Source organism: Apteryx rowi, unplaced genomic scaffold, assembly GCF_003343035.1.
Source record: "Apteryx rowi isolate R43461 unplaced genomic scaffold, aptRow1 scaffold_31, whole genome shotgun sequence".
Lineage (NCBI taxonomy): Eukaryota > Metazoa > Chordata > Aves > Apterygiformes > Apterygidae > Apteryx > Apteryx rowi.
In genome coordinates this window covers 4012182-4033251 of record NW_020449530.1, presented here as the reverse complement: position 1 = coordinate 4033251, position 21070 = coordinate 4012182, and the positions used below count along the sequence as shown (strand labels likewise).

At 42.2% G+C, this 21070-nt stretch overlaps 1 protein-coding gene across 1 annotated transcript in view; it reads left to right on the top strand.

Annotated features, from left to right (window-relative positions):
* The window catches only part of TMTC1 (transmembrane and tetratricopeptide repeat containing 1), a 147490-nt gene that overhangs the window by 58837 nt on the left and 67583 nt on the right, over window positions 1–21070 (top strand). The window contains exon 7 of the mRNA XM_026070391.1: window positions 15866–16055. Coding sequence (XP_025926176.1) covers window positions 15866–16055 — 190 coding nt within the window. The remainder of the gene's footprint in view (window positions 1–15865; window positions 16056–21070) is intronic.

Genomic DNA, 21070 nt, shown 5'->3' with positions numbered 1-21070 from the left:
AAGTGATAACCATTTATTATTATAGCAAGTTAGTTTAGGGTGGTTAAAACAATGCACAGGCTTTTTTTTTCCCCAGTTTGAAAAATGAGTTATTGTTCCAAAGTATTTCAATAAATATTTGTTCCTTATATTTCAGCTACCTGACTGCAAATAACAACCAGAATTTCTTGTATACTGCAAGGCCATTTTTAAAGAGAGCTGCTTTGGTAATAAGCTATGTAAGTATGGATGGAGTTGACCTTGTATTTGTGTACATGTGCCTAGAATGATAATTGTCTGGTTGGATCCCACAAGAGTCAGAAAGCTGAGATGGTGGGCCTTAACACACAGTCTTGGGAAATAGTCTAGAAAATTTCGGCTGGACAGAGACAAGAATATTGCTATGTTGTATTTTCAGTTCAAATTTTCTTATAATTTATTAGTGGTTGTCATTACAACCTTGAAATCATCTGCAAGTATTTCTGGCCCTAAATATGGGGGGAATCTGTAGCATTGAGCTGACTGGCAAATACTGACTTTTCAATGRCACGCTGCTAGTTTCAAAGCAGGCTCACTAAGAGTCACAAGAAAAGCTCTGCCTTCAAATACCTGGTGCTTGGGGCACTCCAAGCAGGGCTTCACAAATTGCAGGAGGAAAAAATGGACACCAGCAGGAGCCTGCTGGATGTGCAGCTCCCTGTGCTCCTCTGTAGGCCAGATCCTCTTGTTCATCTTGCAATGACCAGTGGTTCCCAGGAAGGCGGTGAAGTGCCAGCCAGCAGAAGCCCTTTCAGAATCTAAGGTTACACAGTATGAGAAAGATCAGTGGAGCTTGTCCTTAGACCTATGCCAACATGAGTGAATAATGGTGGCTTTTAAGACATCAGCCCTGTCTTTCCCTCTGTATTTAGGTAGAGGTTGATGGCAAAACTCTGTAGTTGGAGTCACAACAGGGTGACAGATTTGTCCTTCAAAATCCTGCTTGTGCTGTGGGTAGCCTTGATATGCCAGTTCCTGTCAGTAATGTGCACATGAGCAGGATGGGGACAAGCATAGCATGCTGTCTGTGAGAACTGGGATGTTCATCACTTGGATACTCATAGTCTTCTAGATGATGTTGAGAAGACTAGTGCATTCATCTGCCATGGAGGGTTTTGTTCCAAAGCTCTCCTGGACTCTGCGCCATAGCGAGTGCATATGAGGTGGCTCATGGGGGGGAAATGGGGACAGCAGTGCTGGGGACTGCGTAGGTCTAGAAAGTCAGGGGTAGGTTCTTCCTCCCGGGCAGCCCACTTGGCCTCCTGCCCATGTGAGCCCTGGGCACTGCCACTTCCCCTTCCTAGCAGCCTCAGAGAGTCAGGAAGATGAACAAGGACCCCAGGGTTGAATTTTGCCACCTGAAGGATGCTTAGGGTTGCAAAATTGAAGTTTTACTGTATGCTCAGAAGCAAGTCAGCTAGTGGTTTAGTCAAAATAAGTGAGCTATCAAAAAAAATTTTGCTGGAGGCCTTAGTTCTTTAATAGCATATTACTAAGCTAGATGTTCTTCTTTGAAGGTGATTCTCGTTTTGTATTTCCGCCTCTGGATAATGGGAGGATCCATGCCAATGTTTTCAGAACAGGACAATCCAGCTTCGTTCTCACCATATTTACTGACAAGGTACAATACCACTAATCAAAAAAACTTTTGCAAAGTGTAGTCTCAATGTTATTTTTTTCCTAAACTAAAATGTTTTACAGATGGCGAATGAGAACTTGTTTTGTTGTGTTAACTTAATTGCTTTTTATTGCTCTGTCTAGAATAGAAAACAATCAGCATTATTTGAACCCTAAAGCATGTTCCAGTTCCTGTAGAATTATGTTACATACGCTTGCTTACTGAAAACTGTGGTTTTATTTTTATGCAAAGCCCAAAGCATATAATTTAATTGTCTGAGCACAGACCTAGAAAGCCCAGTGACTAAGGCCTGATCCCAAACCTTAAAACTGATTCCTTCTGAGATATGAGACACAAGCGTTCAGTCTTTGCTTCAGATGAAGCTTGTATAAGAAGAGGGTGACCATGCCTCTTAGTGGAATATTGATGGCTTATTAGTACTCTGAAAGTGGAAGGCAAGATCCAAGCAATGCCTGTTACTGATGTAGTACTACACAGTTCTAGCTGAAAGTAGAATGGGCTGCCAGGAATTAATTAAAAATAACAAACTTGAAATTCACATTAGCAGATTTTCATTTTGTTATTTTATCAGTGAATTTTTTTTAAAGAGAGAAAAAGATGCTTAAGTCCTGCAAAGTTTTTCATTGCCTGGTACCCAGTGTATGGTCAAGTTGATGTCACGTTCCTCCGGCTCTGCTGGGCCAGACCAGGAAGGCAGTGGTGGTAGTGATTTAACAAGCGACACTCTTTCCTCCAGGTCTAACCAGAAGACTGCTCCAAGAAAGTGGTAGGAAGTTGATTTTCTTTTAAGACAGGGCAGGTGAATAACTGATTGTTCTGGTTTGCTACTAAACTGGGGAAAGACATTGAAGGGTCACCTGGGGAAGGTGGATTGAGAACTGGCTGAATGGCAGAGCTCAGAGAGTTGTGATCAGCGGCACAGAGTCTAGTTGGAGGCCTGTAGCTAGYGGTGTCCCCCAGGGGTCAGTMCTGGGTCCAGTCTTGTTCAGCTTCTTCATCAATGACCTAGATGAAGGGACAGAGTGCACCCTCAGCAAGTTTGCTGACGATACAAAACTGGGAGGAGTGGCCAATACCCCAGAGGGCTGTGCTGCCATTCAGAGAGACCTGGACAGGCTGGAGAGGTGGACGGAGAGGAACCTCATGAAGTTCAACAAAGGCAAGTGCAGGGTCCTGCACCTGGGGAGGAATAACCCCATGCACCAGTACAGGTTGGGGATTGACCTGCTGGAAAGCAGCTCTGCGGAGAAGGMCCTGGGAGTGCTGGTGGACACCAAGTTAAGCATGAGGCAGCAATGTGCCCTTGTGGCCAAGAAGGCCAATGGTGTCCTGGGCTGCRTCAGGAAGAGTGTTGCCAGCAGGTSGAGGGAGGTGATCCTCCCCCTCTACTCAGCCCTGGTGAGGCCACATCTGGAGTACTGCRTCCAGTTCTGGGCTCCCCAGTACAAGAGGGATGTGGCACTACTGGAGCAAGTCCAGCGAAGGGCTACAAAGATGATTAGGGGACTGGAACATCTCTCTTATGAGGAAAGACTGAGAGAGCTGGGCCTGTTCAGCCTAGAGAAGAGAAGGCTGAGAGGGGATCTTATCAACGTGTTCAAGTATCTGAAGGGAGGGTGTCGAGAGGATGGGACCAGACTCTTTTCAGTGGTGCCGAGCGACAGGACGCGAGGCAACGGGCACAAACTGAAACACAGACASTTCCATCTGAACATGAGGAAAAACTTCTTTACTGTGAAGGTGACAGAGCACTAGAACAGTTGCCCAGAGAGGTTGTGGAGTCTCCACCCTTGGAGATACTCAAAAGCTGTCTAGACATGATCCTGGGCAACATGCTCTAGSTGACCCTGCTTGAGTAGGGGGTTGGACTAGATGATCTCCGGAGGTCCCTTCCAACCTCAACCATTCTTTGATTCTTTGATTCTTTGATTTCGGAAATTTCTGGAGGTATTTCCTGAGGTCTCAATGAAAAGGGGAACAGTCCTCCTCTGTGCCAGTTTTTGGCCTTGCTGGTTCCTAATTCCAGCAGTGCAAGCTGAGACACAATTTAAGATCAAGAAATTCTTATTCAGCATCTGCTGCAAAACCAGACTGGATCTCTTTTGGGAGATCCTTATGATAATGTGACAACAGCTCCTATTACCATCAAGGCACAAACTACTTTCAGGAAACATGATGTCTGATTTGAAAAGCTCTGATCTGTGCACAGCATTTCTGGTGGAGAAATTAATACTGGACTCCTTGTAGCACAATGTGAAGGATTTACTGTTGTCTGTTTTTGACAAATTTATGTTAAGACGGGGGTCATCAAGTTATAAATGATCCTGGGCTGATTCCAGTTACTTCTATCTCTGCAAATGTCTTTGTGTGTTTGACTCGTTACACTTTGTAATGACAGGGGAAGATTCTTAAACCCAAAAGCTAAGTCATTCTTGGGGTATTGAACAGTGACTATTTTTACAATCTGTGCTGTGGATTTTATAAGCCTTATGAAAGACAGGTGAGAGCACTGCTGGCTGAGCTCTTCCCTACTGCCAGCAGTAACCCTGATGTCGCCTGTAGTCCGGCGACACCTACTTGCTCCAAACAGTCATTTCCCCTTGCCAGTGATAACCACTATTATAGCTCTCAAGGCATTCTAAAATCCCTCAGTAAGCCTAGCTCTTCCACTCCTGCCGAGCTTGATCCTAACCCTCACTTTTGCCAATTGATCCAGAAGCCTCTATCTTCCATCCAAAAAAAAAAAAAAAAAAAAACCTTCAGAAAGCTCTGATCCTAGCCATTTTATGGCTTTCTATTATACACAGTTAAATTTAGCTTGTCAGTTCCTTTTCTCCTAAACTAGCACCAACCTATCGTGGCTAATGCTTGAGTATGGGTCTTGACAACAGGAGCTAAAGATTAGTTTTGTGTCTAAATCCTGCAAAGACTCCTCCTTGCTGAATACCAAAACCATAAGGTGAGTTCTGCTGCCAGGAGCAAGAACAGCTGTGCTTGGCTCAACAGCTCTTGGAAGAATTAGGGTTAGGGCTGGCTGTGAGTTAGGGGAAAAGGGGCTGCGATTGTGTCAGGGAGCAGCAAGGGCAGGTGAGCCGGGGGCTAAGGGTGATCCCTGTGCAGGCCAGGCCCTCATGAAGGGGGCGCAGCCCCACGGGACTGAACACAGGGGCAGAGCAGGGTGTGGTGATGGGGTCCATCAGCTGCCCCTGGCACAGCAAGGTGATGAACCAGGCCCAGGGTCCATCCAGAGCATCCCATGAGGAGATGGTGCCAAAGACAGGGCTAGTGACAAGACAACGATGTGAGTCCAAAATCCAGCCAGCAGCCGGGGCTGAACTTAAATGGGGCTCCTGGAGCAATGGGCAGTGGGTGGAGGTCCCAAGCCCTCCTGGCTGGTCAGGGCCATTAAGGCCTGTTAGTGTCTTCAGGGCCCTGACAACTCTTGCCACAGTTCAGTACTTGTCACTATCCCTGTTGTGGATCTGGTCACTGACCTTCTGCAGTAGACACCTGTCCTCACCCTCTGGGCCTTTAGAGTCTAGAAAGAAGCTGGGCCTTGAGCTCCTGTTCACCTTAACCTTAACCCTAGTTAGCTGGCATGAGCCTTCATCTTAGGTCTGTGGGACCTGCAGAGTCTGCTCCAATTCTTGTTTTCCTGAACTCAAACCTTAACCCAACCATTATGCTGAGCTGCAACCAAAAAACCTSACAGAGGCCAAAACCCAATTGTCCTGATACTGTGTATTATCTGAAGCCTGCAGTGTGCACCTGCCAGCAAGTTAAGCTTGCTAAGCAATGCCTTCTTTCCTGAACCCAAACAATAATCCTTGGCTTCAAAATAGTCAATGACCCACTGACTGCCTCAGAGCTAACTAAAGGCGCAAATACGCTGGCAGCATTAGTCTTCATGCTAGACCCGCAGGATCCATCTACAAATGAGAAAACAGGGATCAGGGAGCTGTTCTCTATTACTCTGTCTTGCCAGTCTCATAGAGCTGGGGGAGGACTCATTCATCTATATGTATGATACCTTAGCATAAGTTTCTGGACAGCTGTGGATGGCAAATTTTTGCAGAATATTTGGGGAGTTGGGCTTGCAACAGCAGGGTTAGAGCAGCTCGAGTGAGTGGTGAATCCTGCAAGGTGGGCAGTGATCTAGTGACTGTCTCTGTGCTAACAGCCCATGATCCATCCACTGGCCGTAGCCCTTACCTTGGCAGCAAGGCTTTTTCCTCCTCACCTTCTTGCTCAAACTGTAACTCTTACCTGAGAGCTCTTGGAAGAATTGGAGATAGAGCTGGCTGTGAGTTAGGGGAAAAGGGGTTGCATCTTACCATGGTCAGAACCCAAATTATCGCTGCAGAACTAACATTACACCAGTCAATGTGACTGTATCAGATGTCAGCTGGAGCCAGCAAGGTTGAATGGTATTGGCCTAGTTTTCAGGAAGGTCTGTGTGTCTGGCTAGCTGGAAATGCAGGCTGAAGTTCAGGGCTGGCGTTCAGTTTAGGTGTAAGGAAGAGAGGCTGAAGAAAGAAGATTCTTTTTCAAACCTGGTATTTCCACAGGGTGAAAATAAGATGTGTTGTCAGCTGAGTACATTGCTTGAGGGTGGATTTGGATCTGATGCTGGCCTCAGGGTTAGTGGTGGTGTTAGGTGAGGTTCTGGGATATCAAGGCTTGAGGAGACCTTGGATATCCAGGCTTGTGCTAGTGTGTGTAGTCACTTAACCAGCTGGTGGTTATCCTGGCAATCGGGAGAGTTTTTGGTTATGTACCAACGTAGGAGAAGCTGTGGAACATTAGATGTTCTTCAGTTGTGGGTGCTTGAAGCAGTAGGATGTGAAAAGTTAGTGTGAGAGGCTCTTAGTGAGTTTTGAGGCAGCAATTAGGTCACAGCACTGAATGCAAAGCTAGTATGTTATTTGCAGTTTGTTTTAGGATTTAGGAGGATGGGGGTGGAAGAGCTAAGCTTAGTGACAAGTCCTGCACTTCCTTCAATTCTGGATGGAGTCTGGTGTCAGTGAGGGCAAATGGCTTCAGATCTACCTGTGCTTGGAGACTGAAAGTATCACTTCGTTGCCAGAAGGGAGAAACCCCATGAAACCGAAAGAAAGGTCAGTATTGGCCAGGGGAATCTTGGGGTGGTTACTAATGCCTGAGCTATCACTAAAGCCAGAGTTAGTGCTTGGGCAGCAGGGGAGTTGTTTTTCTAACTCTCTGAAGATTACACAGGGCACAAATGGGAGTTGCTGTTTGCAAATAAAAGTCTTTTTATTTGTACTGAGCTGGAAATGTGGTTACTGTGCATACCTTGCCAGGCTAAATGTTATGGTTTTCAACAGGCTTGAGAAGTTGTTACAAGACTTTGCCGAGTCTGTGGGGCTAGGAGGAAGGCTGGTGACAACAAATGGGATTAAAAACCCAGTAGTTTGGAAATGTGGGGTTGTCACTGAGAAGTGCATTAAGTTCGGACTGGAGGTTGGGGTCTTGGCTGACATGGGATGAAAACAAAGAAGTATTGCTAACTCCTGCAAGATTTCTGTGTGGACTGGTGAGGTGTTCAGGTGTGGTTTGTTTTGAGGCTGGCAAGGATTATTGGAGTACAGCTAAGATTAGGGGTAGGTCTAAGTTATGATTGGGTTTGAAAAGTATTTGCTAATGAGGTCAGATTTTGTCAGCCCTTATGATACTTGTAGTGTAAATTAGATGACTGAGGGTGTGAGGGAGAGGTCTACACATCCATGACTGCATGGAGGAGGGCAGTATTGATTCACCTGGATTTTTTTTTCCCCAACACAGAAATTAAGATGAATCAAATGAATCTAAGAGGAGACAGGTTCAAAACAAGCCAAAGGAGGTGGTTCTGTATGCAACAGGTAATTGAGCTCTGGAACTCTTCCTGAAGGATGCTGTAGATGTGCTGAAAGCTTATACAGGCTCAAAGAGAGATTCACCAAGTTAAAGAAAGAAATCCAGACCGCTAAATATGCAGAAACCACATCAACTGAGGGATATCTTGCTAGCTAGAAACTGGAAAAAAGTTTTGTGTGTTCTTATCCTGTTCCTATATGCTTTGCTCGACATTCATTTTTGGTTACTGCTGGAGAGAGGATCCTGGTCTAGGCAGACCTTTGGTATGGCCCAGTTTGGCCTTAGAACATGTGCATGTGTTCTGTGTGACATGAATTCAATCCTCTCAAATATTGGAAAGCACAAATTTCCACTGTAACATGGACAGAAAATTGATTTATTTAACCATTAGAAGTAGAAATGTTCTGAAATACTGACAATTTTTCAGTCTTTAAAAGAATTTATAATCTGTTCAAAATCTTCATTAAATTACTGTAATTACAATTACAAATGAACAGGGATGCAAATAAGAACATTGGAGGTCAGAGTATGAATGCTTCAGTCCCTGCGAGGTACTGGGTTTTCTAATTTTGCCAAATACCTTAAAACTTGTAGTAAGATAAATGAAAGCCACATTTTATGTGTCCTTGAGTATGTTGCCTGCCAAGAGGAATCTAGGAAGAAGAAATCTGTCCATCACTCCCCTTCTCAGCTGAGGCAGAAATGAAAGTGTTGGAAATCCTGCTATTCTTAAACACTCCCATTAGAGTCTGTCCACACAATCTGTTGTACACTACAGAAAGGAAGTATCTTTTCCCGTGACCTACCTTAAAGAACGCAGATTTCCAGTCACTGTAATCTGCCAGCCCAAAATCTGCTATGGGTAAGCTACTGCAATACAGGAACCAATACCAAACCTCTGCTGCCACATTCTTGCTTAAATTAGATGGAAATTGAAGAAGAATGTAATTAGGAAGGTTTTGAGAGCTATCCAGCTTTATGTAAACAGTGTACTGAAGTGCAGCTAGAGTGTTAGCAGAGTGTTGAGCAGCGGGCTGTCATGCTTCAGACATTTTGCACGTTTCTTTATTCTGCCATTCTTGGGCGGGGGGGAGAGTAGGAGGCCTCTGAATAAACAGATTGTATTACTAACRCCATGGTAAGGCAAGAAAAAAAATGTCCAGTGCACAGCATGTCTCAAGGTGTGTGAAAAAGATTAAATCCTGTCAATTTCAAACTAAGAAAATATATTTTTTTAACATATATCTTTGGGAATCAAATTGTAGTAATTCCTACTGGCATTTGCCTTGTGACATCTCTAGGCCTGTTTTTCTGGGCATGAGAGCAGCCTTATTTGTGTTGTCACTATTTAAATAATTAATGTATTTTTAGTAAGACTGTCTTGAGATAACATTCTCCTATGGTCGAGCTGTTCTCTCTATAAGCTGGCTTTCTACATATCTTTGGTGTTTCAATCAGGTAAATGAGAATTCAGTCCGACAGAAAGGTGAAGAAATGCTCATACATTAAAAACTGACATATATTCCTTTTCACACAGATTTGTGACTGTTTTCTGAGCAATATGTTTAATCATCCTAATTGTAACTTCAAAGGGAATGAACTACCAAGAGGCATATGGCAGATCTGTGCTGAAGAAAGGTCCTTGTGCCAGTCGTTTCTGCCAAGGCAATAGAAGTCAAGTGCATGCTCTTCTGGTATGGGATCTGCACTAGACCTTAGGCTAGGAACTGTCATTAAAATGGGCTCCTGCAATATATCAGCCCTTAAGTAGCCAGGCTTGCACATGCTTCCTTAGTGGAAAAGCTCTGCCTGTTTTGTCAGTGCTTTTTACCGTTTGCCAAAAGGTGCTTAAATTCAACCCTGACATGTAATCTCTAGTCACCTGGAGTGCAGGGCTCATCTCTAGACAAAGGGAGAAAAACGGTGTCAATAAGAATTGCTATCATGCCCACCCAGTGGCCAGGCCATCCATATGTTAAACTTAAAATATATTTTTTTTATTCCAAGAGGGGTGGAAAAAAAAAAGCCAGTCTGAAAGGTGATATTATAAAGCAAAGACCACCCTACGGTAGCTTTCTATTCCCAGAGGAACCTGTTTTCCCAGGGCCATGTGAAAGATTTGAGCATCTCCCTTAGTTAGGGTTTTTTGGCTTAATGAACAAACCTGGGTAGGCAGTACTGCTCTGGAGAGCAGCTTGTTAGGCATTTTTAATGAGCTGTGGAGCTCATTACAAATGCTGGTTAGGCAACAAGCCTTCCACGCCAAAAGCCAACGTATGGAGTGAAGRGTGCCCAGCTGAAGCATAGGCCACTTACTCCCAAAGGCAACGCATTTCAATTTTAAAATACTTTCATATTGGAGGGCTAGACCACAGACAATTTCTGAGGCAAAGCAGCATGTTCAGGACATTCCTTTCCCTCCTGCTAGTGCCGGGTAGGTAACTCTCTGGGGGCACAACGGACTGTTTCCAGAAATGTTATCACAGSGGGTTTATGAGCTCTGTTTTTTAATTTCCTGAGGATCAGTGACGACCAGTATCTCAGCTGCTGTCCAGAGGACCCTCCATGCCCTGCTGCCTCGGTAAGCCTTTTCTGCAGCAGTCACCCATGGGTGGTTGGGGCTGGAAGCTTAGTTTGAGTGACTTCTGGAGCACATTGCTGTCAGTGGTGAGCTGAGGATCATGGCTGATCACAAGGCATGCTCTCACCTACAACACCTCAGGGGTTTACAAAGGCAAACAGAACAAGATCAATCCCAGGTTTTCCAGTACTGCAACTTTGACAGCAGGCTCAGGTTTCATTGGAAAGGCACAGGCTCTTTGAAAGTATTACTCTTCAAGAATTTGATATTTTTCAGATTGTTAGCCACAGTGTTGAAACCATTAAGAAAYAGCYATCCACCAGATCAGAACTCTCCAGGCTTTAAAGCTGTATAGGACAATATAATCTGCCTTTCCCCATAYGCCCCTGTTGCATGCAAACTTACCTTCCAATGAGGTTATCTTACTATTCAGCAAGTTGCAGCTGTCTGTTTAATCAGTGTCTCTTTATCCTTCGTACTCCTATCCTCCACTGACTGGCAGCTCTCTTCCCTTGGATGTAAAAGTTTTGATGAAAGAGAATACACAGACACTTTTATGGGTTATGAGTGTTTTCCATCTAACTGATACTTCCATTTGGGTGTTAAATTGGAATTAGTCTGTCTTTTCCTTTTTTATGTGCAGTCTTACTCTACCTTCACAGAATGCACTGGAGAGACACAGTATGATTTTCTTTTCAGGTTGTGAAAAGAAAATGTTTAGGCTGACAATATGCAGATCAGGAAAATAAACTCAYGTGGAAGGTATGACTGGACTGGCGGTTCCCTAGGGGAAGCACAAATACATACAATTCAAAGACAATACCCTTAAATAACACCCACTGGTTATAATTGCAGCAGCATGTGTTCTAGGAAGACTTTATTGTGAAGTGGCTCATCAAACACACTTGGTTTTAGGGCTTTGTAGAAGATGAAGAGAGCCTTGAGCTATAATCAGTTCAGTTGTTAATGCAAGTGAGAAACTTTTTCCTAATAAAGGAATCCTTCTTACCATTACAATGAGCTGAAACCTCCTTGAGCACCTGGCAAATGCACAGGACTTCTTCAAAGAAGAGCATTAACAAGGTTCATGATTTCTGAAAAGGCAGCAACCTTCTTTCTGCTTGTGTTTCAGATCATCCCTTCTTCATACAACCTCTTCTTTTCCCAAATACCAGTTCAGTTGCATTTTTATCACCTGTCTTCCGGATATGTCCTTCCCCCCGCCCCTCACAGGAGAATATTTTTCCTTTAACTACCTCACTGAAATCCCCGGTGTAGGGAGATTTTCCATTTGTAGGTCCGTATGCACTGGGGCCTTTGGGCATAAGGTGGGAACCCTGTTACTTGTCAGGAACGTGAAGTGCTGCCCTGGCTCTTGGGGAGTTGAGTAGATGGTAAGTTGCACCACTGCATGCACTGAGGAAGAATAGTGTCACTGGCTGAAGGCATGGTCTGAGTCTTGCGATCACTCATGTAGCAGTTTTGGGAGGAAATCTATAGTGCAGGTCCCTGGGAGCTGGGGGAAAAAGCTTAAAATGCTCCAAAATCAGAAGGCAAATGAAACTCCTCATAAACTTCTATAAATCTCATAATTTTTTAGCTTGCCTCACAATCCTCATGTGTTCTGATTGTCTGGGTTTGGCTGTGGTGAGATGAGGGCTTTTCCAAGCTCATTAGTCTCTRTTACATCAAAAGGGTAACAGACAATCCCTCAAGTATTTTTATGTCATATTGTTTATGGCTTTAAGTAGCACCCTTTAACTTTCATTTTTGCACTAGAAACGATCAGTTCTGATGGCAGAATTGTAACACTCTTTTCTCCAATGGTCTCCAGATAAGAGTCATCCTGTATTTATCTCAAATAAAGCATGCAACAGTACATTTCAACTAAAAAATTTTAAACTAAACAAACTGAATTGCCATGACAACACCTGCTACCTAAAGGAGTAGTTGTGTTTTCTGAACACGCCAGAGAATCTGAGACTGGAAAAGAAACATTTGACACCTGCTGAAAGCTGGATTTCCATGTTCAATTTGCAAATAAAAAATGACTCTGTGTAGTGCAAATGCTGTTAACCAGCCTGGGGGAAAACTGATTGCCAGTTAAGAGGCAAATTCTTCCAATCACATCACCAGTAATACTGTCTTGTCTGGGATTAACTGATAGAGAGAGAGATGTTATAAGCAGGGATTTTTCTCCCATGGAATTCCAGCCAACATGAACAGCAATACAGAGAAGATCATTAATTTAAAATGTAATTCACTTAATCAACTAATTAAATTAAAATACTTTTGTTGCTGTTTACAGGTAGGCTTCTGAAATGTAATTAGCTCCTGGAATGATTCCATGAATCTTCACGTCTTTTCAAAATTTGCAAGTTATTTCYTTGTTTTGGAGAGATTATTTTTCAAAAATTTCTCCTGCATTTAGCGTTCTCTTTAGTTAGCCTTGTGTTACAAGAGCCATACTGGTGAATGTGAAGGAATATCACATGCTTTTGAGATCCCTAAGTAGCAGCGCAGAAGGGTCAGTAACTATTATTAGCAACCTGTTATTTTTCTGCCTTAGTTGTAGTACCTGTTATAGTGATAGTTTTCTAGTGCTTTATTTTATACAGCTATCAGTCTCATTCAAGGACAGGTTTCCAAAGCTGAAAGCATATCCAAGTTCTTACTTGGATTAGAGGTCACTCGTGTCTTTCTTGCAGCTTAAAAAGGCTGCTAAAATCGGGTAGATCCCTGCTGGATCCTTCTTCGGTGTCTGCTTTTAGAATGTGCAAGTTCAATGAGCACTTTCAGGCTTGATGATGAGAGACGTGGCCAAGGGTCCTCTGGTAGGATGTCTAGAGATGTGAACCAGTCGACTGTGCGTAGACAGTARTGGATGTCACAGGCTTTAAAATAGCTCACTGCTGCTGGCAGAGCACATTTAAGAAGCTAATTATTGCCATAATATAACAGCACAATTGTCCATCTATTCTGGGACCTGCCTCTGGCAGTGAGCTGTGCACGTTGCTCCCGAAGAAGATGAAAACCCTACAAGCACAGGAAAAGATAGACTTGTTTACAAACCTCTCCTGATGAGTGTGTGTCCCAGAGCCTGTGTTCCCATCCTCAGCAATGTAAGCTAACCTTCCATCATTGTGAAATGCTTTAAGGCCCACGAACCTACCTACCCAGAATTCCTTTTAAAATTTGTTAAACTGACTCAATTTGCCACGGCAGCAAATTGTGTTTGTTTATTCTGTGCTGCATAAAGGTTTATGAACTCCTGTTTTATCAGTGAAGATGCAGAAAAGTGACTGGTCTGTCTTTATGGAAATACAGCAATTTGCAAGGATCCGAAAAGTCTTGTTGTTTTTTCCTGCATAGAAGCTCAATAGCTGAAGTAAGTAGAAGAGGGTTTYTGATGTGTGGTGTGTTGTGGTTTGTTATACAACTTCCACGTGGAATGAATGTCAAGATGCTTATTGAAAATCTTAATACAAGTGCATGAAAGGACATTGATTCCAAAAAACTGGGCCCTCCTGAGACATCAAGTACAAAACTAACTCAATGCTTTTGAAAATCCTGTCTAATATACGCACTTGTAACAATATTATAGGCCACAACATTATTCAGCTTTTTATTTTAGAAGTAAAGTTACAAAGGGATSTCAGTTTGGCTTTTAAGTGAAGTAAATAGTTGAAAGTAAGCGTTGGCAACCTATTCCAGACATCATATTAAGGCTGATACATAATTCTGTTCTGTACTGCAGCCTAGCAGAGTCATGGCCATACCACATACAGTATCACAAGTGAACGGCCTGGCATAATTAAGCTACGTCAGATTTTTGTGTTGATGTATTTCTGAGTAATGCAGACCAGAGAAGGTTGGCTTGGTGACTAGAAAAAGCAATTTTTTAAATTAGAAATAGTGTACATTCAAAATTCTAAGAAGATTTTGAGCAGAATTAGATTACATTTTTGAGGGATGCTTCCTTAAAAGGAGCTGGTCTTTTAGTCAATTCCTCTGTTAAGAGAGAAGAGGGATTTTCTCCTTGTTTTTCGTTGTTTAGTACTTCTTTTGGCGTGGGAATTGGGGGAGAAGAAAAATATAAGAGTGGAAGGGAAATGTACTAAATAGTTGAAAACCTTGGAAATGTGAGAATTTTCTACTTCCCATCAGAACTTAGAAAGATTTGGGAGGAACATAGATAAGTGCATTTTTTCCACTGTTTTCAGTGAAGCATTTGGGCTATTTAAGCCTCCCTGTTGTTAGGTCACTGTGCTGCTGGAGATGTTTGTTTTTCAGATGAGAAGGGAGACTGATATCCTAGCTCTTTGTGGTTATTAGAAATGTTTCACAAAATTTCAGACCTGTTTCATCCCTGTGTCTTGGCCAAAGACCCAAATTCCATCCTGCCTGCATAAAGTCACATTTAGCTACAATATCTTAGCCCTTTGGCCACAAATATATTATAATGTTGTGAATGCTGTTGAGTAAGGGCTTTATCTTGATCCCAGAGAGGCCTGCACGTAAATGGCAAATGAAACAATCCTCTATCTACATATCTCTGCATCTCTTGGGGATCCTCTGTTATCATTTTAATAAACCTGCTAAGGTACCATGGCAACTGGGCATGATAATAACAGCTAAAGCAAGCTTAGATGGAAGAAATCCTGTGCAGGATAGAATACCAGTTCATTTCTGTTTGAGTGTTTGCCCTTTCTGGTGCTGTATGTAACTTGTCTTTTTCCATTAGCAAACCAAGGAAGGGGTTGTCTATTCTAAGGCTGCTGCAGTTCTGCTTGGTAGACTTCAAGATTGCTGGAATAACCTCAGCTGCTTGCATACGAATGCATTCGAACTTTTAAATGTGATTCGAGGGGGATGCTTTCTTTGGCAAGTAGGTGCCAAGCAGCAAAATGGGGGTGGAAGGGGTCAGTTTTTTCTTTTTTTTTTTCTTTTTTCTTTAACACAGTTGCACACATGCTGTTTTTATTCAAACTCATGAAAGCCCTGCATACTTCCCAGAGGTCAGCATGGTTCCCCATCTCAATTCCCTATTAACTTCCTCTTTATTGAGAATACCAATTAATGAAGATTACAACAATTTAAACAGCTCCCTCCTTCCCCCCTCACTTTTGTCAACATCTCATGCAAGCTGTCCCCATCCCTAATAAGCCATGATGGGATCAGCCAAGAATCGGCCTGTGCCTGCTTTGTTCTGTATTTTCTGTCTGTGCCAGGATGCAAAGAGAAAAGACAGAGAGGTCTGAGTTTAATTGCTCAGTATTGTGCACCTAGGAGTAATCCTAAATGGTAAGTTAAATCCAGGTACAGGGATATTTTGTATTGCTGGAGCTATGCATTGTAATGTGTAACAGATTGATATGTGTGTACCTGATTAGTTACTATTAATTTAGAATTGCAGCTGGTAGAAAGTCACTTCTAAATCTAGCATTCAAGGGAGAGATGAAGTTTTGTTAGGTCTTCTGAAGGCTGATGCAGAGAAACCACAGAAATATCACTGATCTTCTGTTATTTTTTTAAATGACAGTTGTTGAAGTGACCCCCCATGTATCTCACTGACAGAGAGGTATATGGTGTTGCCTGTTTGCACATAGTCATTTTTTTTCTCCTCCTGTATAATAAATGGTAACTGACAAAGCCTCCCTTAGTATGAACTCAGCTCTCTTCTCAGTAGAAGGAAAATGTTTCATGGAGTTGGCAGTCATTGCGTGTATTACGTTACCTGTTTTCTTTTGCAGGTTTCTAACTTATTCCTACCTTCTGGCCTTCAACGCATGGCTCCTGCTGGCACCCATAACTCTGTGCTATGACTGGCAAGTCGGCAGTATCCCTTTAATCGAGTCTGTCTGGGATGCGAGGAACTTAGCCACAGTCTTCCTGGTGCTGGTGCTGATGCTGCTCAGCCTACACTGTATAGCTGCATTCAAGGTAACCCCGAAAAATGTGCAGTAGTGTGTGTTGTTCAAAATCTTTTGTTTCTTAATCTTCAGAGGAAATGGTTAGTGAGCACAAATACGGTTTTCTCCCAAATAAATCGGAGTGAGATGAAAAATACACCTACGTAACTGAAGTAGGCAAACTTAGCAGATGAAAATTTCCTGCTAGCTGTATGTCTCAGTCTCTGATTGGTCTGATTTGAGGGCAAAACTTGGCCTAGAATCCTGCATTCAATTACTGCTAATGATCCAAATCCCACTGAAGTTAGCTGAAAGTCTCAGTCTCCCTCACAGTCAATAGACTATTTGTTTCTTGCTTCAAATGGGACTGTGAACCATCATCTGCAGAGCCATTTGAAAATGAAATCAATTATTATGTCCATACCTTTACTGTATTGCTAAAACCTAAATATTGGATACATCTTAATGAGAAAATTTGACATCAGAGAAGTAATGGAATGCTGGAAGTTTGAAATGGTTTGAAAAATGTTATTTAGCTTAAATAATATAGTCTTCAAATCCAGCTTCACAATTGAGCATTTYGGATCCACCATTAATTATATTGCAGAAATGAAAGTGAGGTTATACTAGACTTGTGGGGGGTCAGAGATCAGATATGGATTTGTGCAGAGAAGGTATCTCTGTGGGTTGTGGAGAGTTGAAAACTTTTCCTTCTGCAATTGTATTTTGGAAGTGTCTTTAGGTAGGGCATTGGTAATCATTTTTGAAATAGTATGAAAATTTCTCCTCCTTAAACAAACAGCTCACTCATCCAAAAAGCATAGTAGGGGAGTGACAGCTTTTTTAATACCTACGTTATGCTAAAATGTGCAGGTTGTCTACAGGCTTCAGTCTACCCTGACAGTCTTCTCTGTGCTCCTGATAAGAGATGGAAAATGAACAACACAGTTTGAGACTGCAGAGTCATTAATTTAGATTATACATTGACAGATGCTGTATGGAAAATATGGCAAATACCCTATTAGGTATTCACTAGTTCTACCTACAGGTTTTGTATCATCTTTCATTCCTCCTGCTTTCATTACTCACTGCTAGAGATGTTCAGAAGTGTTTGTATTAGACCTAATGCTATTCTCAGGGAAATTAATGATAAAATTCTCATTAGCCCAGCACTGAACACTTCTGAAAAATCTTATCCCATGTTCTTTGAAGTTTCAGTTGCTCTCTATTTCCTCCTCTGTTTTCAGAATTGGTCCTATGTGCAAGATTAATGTTGTGGGTTTGCTGGAAAAAAGATCTTTCAGGATTATCCAAAAGACTTTTTGTGTTATTTTATTTTGCATAARATTGACAATCCAGAAGAATTCCTCTGGGTAACTAAATTGTGTGTCTTCTGTCAAAATTCAGAACATAATATTTCAAAACACTTTGTGCATTGAATATCTAGATTCTATCACATTTTTATTCCTTCTCATTTTTTCTTAAAACAATTCAGTATGGATTTATGAATAGCACTGTTTGACTTGAAACTGCAACTTCTAATTTTTTGTGAGAATAAATTCACTACTCTAATCACTGTTAATTTTGCATTAAGCAAAGTGAATTGCACTTTCCAGGCGTGTACTTACAGGATGCTTTGAAATCCGTCTTTTAGATCCCCTTGTGTTTATGCTTGAAAATCCCAAGCACAGTACAAATTGGATCCTAAGTGATCTGCTTTGGTGTCTAAACAAAGTAAAACCAGAACTATCACACAGTTTTGACCAAGAGCTTTAACTGGCTTCAGCTCACCAGCCCCCAGCAAACCTAGTGTGACTGTGGAACTGGCGATGGCTCCTAGGGGTGAACTTGGGCATGCTTCACCCAGCCCTGGGCATAATTAGAGATGTTGAAATCGTCTGATTTCCAGGAAGTCCTGAATTTCTGAAACTATTTTCCATTTTATTTTTATCAGTTCTCATAATGACCTGATTGTGATACTGCCATTAAGTGGTATGAAGATGATTACGATGTACTGAGCAGTATGAATTACTGAGGAAAGCAAACAGTAGAAAGAGACACATTTCCTGGAAATGGGTGAGAAGAGGGTAGTTCAGAGCACAGGAACCGCAGGCACAGCTCTTTATGTTAGGCTCTTAAGAAGGCTTGTTTCCAAATGCAGTGGCAGTGGCTTTTAATATGACATTGCTCCCTGCAGGAAAGCCCATCCTTCAGTCACATCCCTGACAGAAGGCTTCTGACTTTTGCAGTTTGTAGGCAGCATGAGATGCATCAGGTGATTTTTCACATTTCGTATAGTGTAAGATGTTCTGCTTTCTCTTTGAAGCAAATACATAAAACTATCTTAGCTGCCATTTTCTCTCCCTTTTCAAAGCAAAGTCTAACCTAGAAGTAATAGCTTGCAATCTTCTAAGGAATGGTTTCAGTGTGAACAGACAAATCGTTTGTGTGTCTTTCATGTGAGTGTGTAGGTGCACATGGCTGAGAGAGGACACACATTCMTGTATTCATTCTGGTAGGCACTAACATTTTCCTTTCTGCGGCATGTAAAATGGAAACACTATGAATGGTTTTGGCAAAATTAAAGCCACTTGTGCAGTGAACGCCAAACTGATTTTCGGTGGCAATAGGTGGTCTGTGTGTATCCACAAAACAAGCTCACAAGATACTTGCAGAATGTATTACATGGAATGTAATTAGAGAATGCATGTATTGGATTTCTGCCTTTGTTGCCATTGAATTTTAAGCAGGCCTAATTTGTTGTTGACACTTGTGATTAGGGTAATAACCCTGTTGGCATGTATGTGTAGTGCTGACAAAGGACATCTAAGGCATGAAGGTTTCTTGTTCCATTTCCTTTTGTGAATGTTATTATACCTCAGAAGGAGAAGAGACAGTGCAAGGTTTCTACCCACAAGTGCTTTGCTTGGAATATGTCTGTGTACTAGATTTGACAGAAATTTATGCTGAAAACTACAGAAATAGAAAAGGCAGCTGTCCAGTTCGTTATTGGTTAGAGGGATAAAACCCACTCCTCATCCTATTTGTGCATTTTCATCGTTCTCCTTCTTGCATAATGAGGAAGTAGCTTGATAAATTACATTGTTAATTCCTTGTATGCAACCTTCATTATTAACCTTCAGTTATTATTAGCCTCATCATTAACCTTCCATTCTTGGGTTCCAGTGCAGGTCCCCTCCTTTTGCGTGCATGGTGCTAATCCCTCTTGCTTATCGGCCAAAGGGGAGGGAAAGGACTCATGCCCTGCGAGTGGCTCCCCAGGTACGACGTGCTGCTCTGCACAGTGTTTGGGTGTGCAGCCCTGCTCTTCTCTTGCTGTAGCCAGCCCTGTTGCACATGACGATTAGTCTTCCAGATGCTGTCAGGAGTAAGGAGAAGGCCTGCTCCTTGTCACGCTTTCAGCATCTCTGCTGTGGGAGTGAAGGACCTCACCATTATCGCTGTCCAAGATTTTTCCAGTGACTAATGTGGCAAAGTTCAGTCTGTTTTTAAGCATCTCCTTGAAATCTTTAGAGACTTGACTTTTCAGCATGTATTTGGCCCAGCACGCTCTGTGAGTCAGCTTCTGTTGAGCAGTTTTAGCCAAGGCACCAGGAGTCATGAGTTGGTCTTGGAAACCTCAGCTTCCCGTTGTCCTCAGATCCTGCTCAGCTCTCAGTGCTGAACCTCCTCACCTGGTCTGACCTGGCTTCAAGTAACGTATTGGGAATGTGACAAAAGACAGGGAACTCTATTGTAAATGCCTACATCCCGGAGAAATAATAATTATTGGAAAAAAGGGAAGGGATTTGATTATTGTATTTGTGCTCAAAGACAACCTCAGCTACAAGGAATGGATTTGATCTGTTTTCCAGCTTTGGGACTAGGTAGATTACAAAAGTGTCAAGGAAATGGATGAACCACTTTTGCATTCTAGCCACCAAGCAAGCCAGTTACAGGGCCAAACAAGCAATCTCACTGATGCTTCAAATGTCTACGAGTATACCCAGGGACTTACTGCACTGCCTTTCTATCCTGGAAGAAATAGTGAGTACCTGGTGAACTAGTGGGAGGAAAACAATTCTTGGCATATTGTCAGGATGACAACTATTTCTTTGACATGTCATAATAATTCAAAGAGCCTGAAAGGAAAAGCCTTTGGATGTTTGAAATGCCACTCCATATGGCATTTTTAGGTCACTGCTTAATTAGCAATGTGATTAAAATGCAGCTTGTCCTGTAGTTGTAGCTGTAAATTTATGTACAGCTGTACAGAGCACATGATGGATCAGATTCCACTTTCCATATGGTGCCAAAACTCCTGGGAGAATAGCCCTGCCATGGTCAGGACAGGGCTGACGGTGGAAAAACTAAGACCTATGGGTAAGGGAGTCATTCAGAGCAAGGTAAATCTGGAAAACTAGTTCAAAACTGTGGCTTTTATACCTGGCCAGTCTGGAGGAATTTAATGCACCTCATTTCACTCAGCCCTCATCTTGCATTTATACTCATGACCAATGCTACCGAAGTACATTGTGGCAGTTCACAGCACAGTCTATTTGTTCAGCAGGAATAAACAATGATGTGCAGTGGTTTGTTCTTGTCTGAGGAGGGAATGTTACTTATGTTTCAGATTAAAAACAGAAACCCTCTAGCGTCCTCCTTTTTTTTTTTTTTTTTAAAGAACGTGTTTTGCTGCTGTGTGTGGCATGCCTACATATTGTATAGGAAGCTGTGATGATTTTCAGGTTGTAATTGTTGTATGCAACTGATGTAAATACTATTACTGTGTTCTTCTATACACTACAGTTGGTTATTTTTTTACTTCAGATCTAATTTTGAGGTAATGCTGCTTCTTACCTTTCTCTGCAGAGTGCTCCTTAGCCAAGACAAGGCATTTTATACCAAATTATGATGACATTAATTCTTGCTGTAATTGGCATCATATTGCCATTTATCCAGTGGTTTATGTGTACAGACATCATCTAAGCACATTCCTCAGTCACTCACAGACTGTGTTTCTTGGCTGTCAATGTTTAATAACAT